This window comes from Heteronotia binoei, chromosome 18, assembly GCF_032191835.1.
Source record: "Heteronotia binoei isolate CCM8104 ecotype False Entrance Well chromosome 18, APGP_CSIRO_Hbin_v1, whole genome shotgun sequence".
Classification (NCBI taxonomy): domain Eukaryota; kingdom Metazoa; phylum Chordata; class Lepidosauria; order Squamata; family Gekkonidae; genus Heteronotia; species Heteronotia binoei.
Window position 1 is genome coordinate 19,360,605 of NC_083240.1, and position 8,865 is coordinate 19,369,469.

The 8,865-nt window shown below is 48.2% G+C and overlaps 1 protein-coding gene across 1 annotated transcript; it reads right to left on the minus strand.

Annotated features, from left to right (window-relative positions):
* Positions 1 to 482: 482 nt before the first annotated feature.
* C18H1orf174 (chromosome 18 C1orf174 homolog) lies at positions 483 to 8,543 on the minus strand. Its single transcript, XM_060259303.1, has 3 exons — positions 8,444 to 8,543; positions 2,081 to 2,611; positions 483 to 1,283 (listed from the first exon to the last, which is right to left on the minus strand). The coding sequence occupies exons 1-3, from the start codon at positions 8,456 to 8,458 to the stop codon at positions 1,173 to 1,175; spliced, it is 657 nt and encodes a 218-aa protein (XP_060115286.1). The 5' UTR covers positions 8,459 to 8,543; the 3' UTR covers positions 483 to 1,172.
* Positions 8,544 to 8,865: the final 322 nt, after the last annotated feature.

Consider the following 8,865-nt stretch of genomic DNA (forward strand, 5'->3'; position numbering starts at 1 on the left):
GGGTCCCTTCCAACTCTGATTCTTTTGTGCATGCTTTTATCATGACAGGAACATAACAGCAGCTGTGCAGGACCCAATTAATGTCCAATCTAATCCAACTTCTTGTTTTTAACAGTAGCCAAAGGGATCCGGCCTAGACAGCCACAAACAGAGCCTGCTGGCACCAGCCCTCCCCTTTGGACTGCTCCCTGGCTTTTGATCGGAGACCTCTGACCTGAAGACCAAGAAGCTCCGCTCCACTGTCTCCGCCAATATGTAGCAACCTCCCCTATAAATCTGGCCTATGCCCTTTTAAGCCGGCGGTCAACACGTCTCCTGGCAATGAGTTCCACGCCGACTACCAATTCTAATCATTCCTTTTTTAAAAAAGTCCGTTTGGGAACTGCCCAGAAAATCATGGGACCGCTTGCATTAAACAGAAACGAGAGAATACTACCCTCTCTTTCTGCAGTTTATGACGCTGCAAAATGAACAGACTAGTCGAGGAGTCTCTCTTTTTAATTAACTCTACACAAAGCTTCTCCAGCCCACAGCGGTAGCTGCCCAAGTAACCAAGGCAACGAGAAGAATCAAGAACAGGCAAAGCGAACTGTGGCTCCCCCCCCCCCCCGCCCCCATCACCATAGAGGAGCCACAACAGGCGGATCAGACTGGGCGAACTCACAGAGTTCGTATCCAGGGGAAGGCCCCCAGCTCTTCTCACAGTGTCCTTTGGCAGGTTTTAAGGCCCCCTGCTGGTCAGGCTTCAGAGATCCAAAAGCCAGCAAGAAATCCGGGATGTCCCACTGCAACCCGCCCCCCCCCCTTCCAAGCAACTTAAGCATTGTGCGTATCATGCGTGACACTGCAAAAAGCCCAGCACTGATGCAAAGGGAGAAAAGCGACAAGTCCAAAATCGGGACGGCACAAAAACAGATGATGGAGCCCACACCTCCTCTAACCACCGCTGGTGTCCTCTCTCCCACAAGGAGGCAGGAAAATGTACAGAAGTAAGTTCTTTAGCGTATATTAGAAAGGAACTTGTTCCACCCAAGACCCAAACAAGGATCAGTATATTTTTGCAGCAGGAAATGTGCTTCCTTCTTCAAAAAGGAATATCTAGTCACACGGATCTTTGTGCGCCTGGCACACAGAAGGGACCTTGTGGCAGAAGGGGAGGGTAGATCTTTGGCTCAAACGACGTCTTCGTCATCTTCATCGTCGTCGTCCTTGGCTATGAAGTGTAGCTTCCGGAATTCTCGTCTGTTGGTGGGAGCCCTGACAAGAGAAGGAGCTGGGAGGTCCTAGGAAAAAAAAGAAACCACCCATAGTTGTTTTGACACAGAAATCAAGATTGCTTCAGACACAATAGGCAGACATTCTAGGTACCGTAACTGTGTGTGCGCAGACACCACTTGTAGGTGGGGCCTTGATCTGACCTCACTGATGAGCAAAATTCAAAGAAATCATGCAAAATAAGGGAAGCGGAGAGCATGAGGGTTGCCATTGCCTCGTAGGAGGGCTGTGGTGGTGTGAAGTGTTCCAGGAGCAAAATTACAAAGAAAAAGCAATGCCTTGTATACGTACAGGAGGTTCTTACCTTAGAGTTACTGGCAAGCCCCTGCTGCCTGGGAAACACTGAAAAGAAAAATAAGACCTTGTGTACCTACAGGAAGTTCTTACCTTAGAGTTACTGGCAACTCCTGGAGCTACCTGAAAGTGACTAAGGGTAACTCTAGGAATCATAAGAAACTCCATAGTAAGAACTAACTGTAAGATTCCCCACTCCTCCATTTGCACCTGCTGGAATGGTCTTGCGTCAGCCATAGCTCTTGTAGGAGTTGTTCTTGAAAGAGCAGCTGCTGAAAGTGCTCTCTCAGCCTCACCCACCTCACAGGGTGTCTGTTGGGGGGTGGGGAGTAAAGGAGATTGTGACTGCTCTGAGACTGAGATTCAAAGTATAGGGCGGGATATAAATCCAATATCTTCTAAGTACGCAAGGCCTTATTTTTCTTTTCAGTTTTCCCCCAGGCAATGGGCTTAGCAGCCCCAAGGAGCATACATCTAAAAGCCAACACTAAAAAAAGTAGTAATTTCATACGTGCATATATGCCACACTTCCAAAGAATCGGTCTACTGGCAGCGGCTGGTTACTGTCCTCATTCAGGAATATACTATTATCCAGCTCAAGAGAACAGTCTTGCGCCTCCTCAGGTTCCATTTCTGAGTCATCTGAGCAGCCAGTTCCACAGCTCTCCTCTTCTCCCTCTTCCTCCTCCTCCTCCTCTCCATTTTGGATAACAGGTAGGAAGAGAGGCTCATTTTCAGCCTTTAGCAAGCAGTCCTTGGCACTTGGGACAGAAGCTTCTGCACAAAGGTCAGCTCGGTCAACCACTGACTCAGCACTAATCTTTGGAATTGCTTTTCCTTCGCTTTGCAGCATCATCTTGAGGACAGGTGGGTTCGGTGAGCGCTCATTCACTTCTGATATTTTATTCGCTGGCTCCGTTAAGAAGATGCTGCTGCTGTTTGCACAAACATCCACCTTGGGGATCTTCAACTTGGCTCGATTTCGCTTTTCACATTTCAGCTTCTTCGGAGGGCGCCTGTCAGTGGCTTTATGTGAAGGACCCTGAAATAAAAAGGGAGAGAGACAGAGAGTCAGTCTCAACAGCCTGTTTCAGGCCTGGTCTAACTGACAGTCATCAACTAGGAATCTTTTGCTGGCGTCTTCCATACAGCAATTATTAATGGAAAGAAAGGCACAGAACACTTATATCTTTCTACCACACTTTCCTCCCCAATAGCAATGCAAAGTGGCATGTGACCCTGTTTGCCCCTCCACTTTATCCTCACAGCAACCACCGTGTGAGGTAGGCTGGGTGGATAAAGACTAGACTGTTCCAGGGTAACCCAGCAAGCTTCCATGTTGGTGGCAGATTTACAGCCAGGTCTCCCAGATCTGAGTCTGGCATTCTATCTGCTAGCTAAACCGTGTGTTCTTGGCTGCTACTTCTAACTTCTGAACTTCCCATCACATGAAGCTGCCTTACATGGAACCAGAGCCTTGGTCCATCAAGGTTAGTACTGTCTATTCAGACTGGCAGCAGCTTTCAAGGATCTCAGGCTGAGGTCTTTCACATCAGGGGAGGGACAGTGGCTCAGTGGTAGAGCATCTGCTTGGGAAGCAGAAGGTCCCAGGTTCAATCCCCGGCATCTCCAAAAAAGGGTCCAGGCAAATAGGTGTGAAAAACCTCAGCTTGAGACCCTGGAGAGCCGCTGCCAGTCTGAGAAGACAATACTGACTTTGATGGACCAAGGGTCTGGTTCCATGTATGGCAGCTTCATTTGTTCAGTATAAGGCAGCTTCATATGTTCATCACCTCCTGCCAGATCCTTTTAACTGGAGATGCTGGGGATTGAACTTGGGACCTTCCGCATGCCATGCAGAAGCTCCACCACTGAACCACAACCTCTCTCTCATCCTCTGCTGCTTCACCAAAGTCAAGTCTGTTCATATAATGAAACTGATGGAAGAGTTTTGTGTTTTATTTTTTAAAAACCCAGTAGCTGCTACTCCCACAGGCTCAGCCTCCCTCCTCACTTGCCAGCCTGAAATACCATCACTCCTCGAATAACAAACATGATGACCAAGTGCTTGTCAGTTGGACAGGTAGATAGATCCAGGTGGGCAGCCGTGTTGGTTTGAGGCAGTAGAACAAAGCAGGAGTCAAGTAGCACCTTTAAGACCAACAAACTTTTATTCAGAACGCAAGCTTTCGTGTGCAGGCACGATTTTTCAGATGAGGAATGAGGTACAGTAAGCAGAGCTACACATCACTTGTGGGGTTTAGAATGCAAAGCGGTACAAAGTTAATTTTACTATTCTGCTATTGTATTTTAGCAAATTCAGAAAACCTTTGATCTGGGTTGCATTAGCGTGGGAAACCAATAAAACAGTAACGTGTCAGAATGTCTGTTATTCTATTGCTAATATTTTGACCCAGGCTTATTAGCAATAGGACAATTAACAGACATTCTGACACGTTACTGTTTTATTGGTTTCCCACGCTAATGCAACCCAGATCAAAGGTGTTCGGATTTCTTAAAATTTTACTACTCTGCTATTGAATTTTAACTTTGTGCCACTTCGCATTCGAAACCCCACTAGCGATGTGTAGCTCTGCTTACTGTGCCTCACTCCTCATCTGAAAAAGTCTGCCTGCACACGAAAGCTTGCGTTCTGAATAAAAGTTTGTTGGTCTTAAAGGTGCTCCTGCTTGACTCCTGCTTTGTTCTACAGGAAGACAGAGACACCCATAAACAAGCTAGGGGGTGTCAGAATACTCAAACGGCGTCCAAAGATATGTACCCCACCCCCAAAATCAGTTTATGAATTAAAAAAGAGAGTCTATGGCAAGGTCTGGGCATGCCCGTTTTCTTTCTACGACACACTGGAGGTCTAGCATGCCTTCACTTCACCATCACTGTTTAGCACATAGCTATGCTGCCAGGATCTGCCCTGCTCTTGTGCCCAGAAGTGTTTTTGCTTTCCTCTGTAAGATGCTAGAAGGTACCCTTAGCTAGCGCTTGTAGAGGAATGTTCAAAACACTTCATGATGCAATCACTGTCAAAACAACTCTGCAAGGTAAGCCAGTAATATTACGATGATGATACTGGTTTTATATCCCAGCCTCCACACAGAGTGGCTCACAATCTCCTTTATCTTCCTCCCCCACAACAGACACTCAGTGAGGTGGGTGGAGCTGAGAGGGCTCTCACAGCAGCTGCCCTTACAAGGACAACTCCTAGAGCTATGCCTGACCCAAGGTCATTCCAGCAGGTGCAAGTGGAGGAGTGGAGAATCAAACCCAGTTCTCCCGGATAAGAGTTTGCACACTTAACCACTACACCAAACTGGCTCTCCAGTTTGGAGATATTATCACATTGCAAGGGGGAGGGGCTGACATAAGAGAAGCCATGTTGGATCAGGCCAATGGCCCATCCAGTCCAGCACTCTGTGTCACACAATGGCAAAAATTTTTATATATACACACTCTCTCTCTCGGCTTGACTTCGCGAATGAAGATTTAAGAAGGGTGCAGTAGTCCACGTCTGCTGCAGGCTCGCTGGTGGCTGACAAGACCAATGCGGGACAGGCAGGTCCGGCCACAGTGGCTGCAGGGAAAAGTCTGATTTGGGGTTGGTGCTGTAGCAGTGCGATTCTTCCTCAATCTCCTTTTGTCCTCAAGACCAGCTATGCGTGCGTTCTCAAAGGAAGAGACAGCCTGGTGGATGGTGTGCCTCCATGCTTTGCGATCTGAGGCTAGGTCAGACCACTGGTGATGGTTGATGCGACAGGTGCCAAGGGATTTCTTCAAGGAGTCCTTGTACCTCTTCTTTGGTGCCCCTCTATTTCGATGGCCGGTGGAAAGTTCGCCATACAGAGCAATCTTGGGAAGGCAGTGGTTTTCCATCCTAGAAATATGCCCTGCCCAGCGCAGCTGCGTCTTCAACAGCAGTGCCTCGATGCTTGTAACCTCCACCCACTTGAGGACTTCAGTGTTGCTCACAAAGTCACTCCAGTGGATGTTGAGGATGGTGCGAAGGCAGCGCTGATGAAAGCGCTCAAGGAGTCGCAGGTGATGACGGTATAAAACCCAAGATTCGGAGCCGTAGATGAGGGTTGTCATCACAACCGCTTTGTAAACATTGATCTTTGTGCCTTTTTTCAGATGCTTGTTGCTCTACACTCTTTTGTGCAGTCGGCCAAATGCACGGTTTGCCTTTGCCAGCCTGTTGTCAATCTCCTTGTCGATCTTGGCATCTGAGGAGATGATGCACCCCAGGTAGCTGAACTGCTGGACTGTCTTCAGAACTGATTCACCCACAGTGATGCAGGGAGGGTGATAATCTTCCTGGGGTGCAGGCTGGTGGAGAACTTCTGTCTTCTTCAGACTAACTTCTAGGCCGAATAGCTTGGCAGCCTCTGCAAAGCAGGACGTCATATGCTGCAGAGCTGACACCGAGTGGGAGATGAGTGCAGCATCATCAGTAAACAGTAGCTCTCAGATAAGTTTTTCCATTGTCTTGGAGTGAGCCTTTAGTCGCCTCAGGTTGAACAGGCTGCCATCGGTGCGATAGCGGATGTAGACACCATCGTCATCATCTAGATCTACTGCGGCTTTTTGAAGCATCATGCTAAAGAAGATCGTAAAGAGAGCTGGCGCGAGAACGCAGCCTTGCTTTACACCTGTGCCTATTGGGAAGGGCTCTGAGAGGTCGTTGCAGTGTCTGACTTGGCCTCGCTGGTCTTCATGTAGCTGGATGATCATGCTGAGGAACCTTGGGGGACATCCTAAACGTTCCAAGATTTGCCACAGGCCTTTCCTGCTAACGGTATCGAAAGCTTTGGTAAGGTCGACAAAAGTCACATATAGACCCTTGTTCTGTTCCCTGCATTTCTCTTGGAGCTGCCTGAGAACAAATACCATGTCAGTGGTGCTCCTTTTAGCTCTAAAGCCGCACTGGCTCTCTGGGAGGAGTTCTTCTGCAATGGTGGGCACCAGCCTGTTCAGGAGTATTCTGGCAAGGATTTTGCCTGCGATGGAGAGCAGGGTTATCCCCCGGTAGTTGGAGCAGTCTGACTTTTCCCCTTTGTTCTTGTGTAGAGTGATGATGATTGCATCGCGAAAGTCCTGTGGTAGTTTGCCTTGTTCCCAGCAGGTGACAAGTACTTTGTGAAGTGTATATATATATTGTGAATATACACACACACTGTGGCTAATAGCCACTGATGGACCTCTGCTCCATATTTTTATCTAAACCCCTCTTGAAGGTGGCTATGCTTGTGGCTGCCACCACCTCCTGTGGCAGTGAATTCCACATGTTAATCACCCTTTGGGTGAAGAAGTACTTCCTTTTATCCATTTTAACCTGTCTGCTCAGCAATTTCATCGAATGCCCACAAGTTCTTGTGAGAAAGGGAGAAAAGTACTTCTTTCTCTACTTTCTCCATACCATGCATTATCTTGTAAACCTCTATCATGTCACCCCGAAATGAGTCCTGTTTAAGGCCACTCAGTAAGATGACGACTGCAGATTATACCCCGCCCTTCTCTCTGAATCAGGGACTCAGAGCGGCTTACAATCTCCTTTATCTTCTCCGCTCACAACAGACATCCTGTGAAGTGGGTGGGGCTGAAAGGGCTCTCACTTGTCTAGAGAAAAGATGAAATTTGAATTGGGGTCTTCCTAACTGAACTGGGAACTTCCTATGTTTGATCTCTTGGCCAGCATGGCCTCACCACTCCATCTCACTTTTCATTACCCAAAACAATTTGTGACAATAAATAAGGGACAAGACTCAGAAGGAGCATGACCACCTTTTACAAGGTTTAAAAGAAAGCCATAATTTCTACCACATGAACACACGAAGCTGCCTGAGACTGAATCAGGCCAGTAATCTAACAAGGTGAGTATCCTCTCCTCTGACTAGCAGCAGCTCTCCAGGTGGAGGTCTTTCATATCACCTGTTTCCTGGAGATTGCAGGTATTGAACCTGAGCCCTTCTGCATGCCAGGCAGATGCTTTACCACTGACCCACAGCTTCTCCCCAGGTGAAACCAGTTTAAGCACTCCCTTGCTAGGGTACTCAATGAAGGCAGCCCATTCTTCCTCCAGTGGCTCCAGAATGGCTGGAACAAACAGAGCTTTCTCTTCCTTGCTTCTGCAGTCCTAGGCTGCTGCTTCTGGTAGGCAAGGGGTATGCAAGCTCTCTGTGGTATGCCCATCCTTTGGCCAATGGTTGCCTGGTGGTCTTCCCGGGTGAGAGGGGATGCAGCCTTCCAGTAGCTCTATGCTCTCTGGCCAGTAAGAGAGGCAACAGTATCCTTTCCCTCAGTTCTGATGCTAAGAGCATTAGCAACATTCTCTCCAGCCTCAAGGACTGTAAGCTCCTCAAGGCAGGGACCTCTCCTCTTTCACTATATATAAAGCGCTGAGGCCAAAGTTGCATGAGAAAAAAAGTATTTTTAGAGCCCCCCTCCTCCCAATTCTGTACAGATATCTATACCAGGGGTGGCCAAACTTGTTTAATGTAAGAGCCACAAGACATGGTTGTCAGATCCTTGAGAGCCACAAAGAAGGAAGATGGGGTGGAGGGGTGGGAGAAAGAAAGCAACTTTAAATGCATTCTCCAAGCCACTGGCTAGCTTGCAGAAGTGATTTAGAGAGACAAATGGCAGTGGCGGCTTCCAGAGCCGCACAATATGTGTGAAAGAGCCACACGTGGCTCCTGAGCCACAGTTTGGCCACCCCTGATTTATACACAGACAGCCAATGTATTTATATAGTACCGTTATGTTATATAAGATGAACAGCGAAACATACCCCCCATGCAAAAGATCTGCACCCTTATTTGCGTCTACTGGAATAAAATTAGCATATGTAAACCCCTCTCACCCTCCGGGCCCGCATGGAGCTCGAGGTGGCGACAGCGAACGCAGCTCACTCAGATCGCGCCTCACAACTTCCTCTCTAAAGGGAGGGGGCACTTCCTCTTAAACGCTCGCCTGGGGATAAAAAAGCCCAATCAAAGAAAAGCTCGGGCAGGAAATTCCCGCCTATTTCTGAGGTCGGTGTCGCCATATTTTATAGGGCAACTGCCTCTTCCTGGCCCAGGTGCGAAGTGCCGCCATCTTGGTTTAGGGCACGCGAATTGCAAACGGAGGCGCTTGGTGGGCTATTTGCCCTTTCTCTCCGCCCCTGTTCCATTGCTGGGCGCTGTAGAAGTTCTCTGCTTGTCCCTGTTGCGCCGGTTCAATACTCTGATTAAGAGATAGGGTTGCCAGTTCTGTGTTGGGAAATACCTGGAGACTTTGGGG

Bases quoted from the DNA above. Each gene is read 5' to 3' on its own strand.
- C18H1orf174 (XM_060259303.1), bottom strand. The intron at 1,284-2,080 runs GTATGAAATTAC...TTTTTTTCCTAG, and splicing joins GAAGTGTGGCATATATGCAC to GACCTCCCAGCTCCTTCTCT.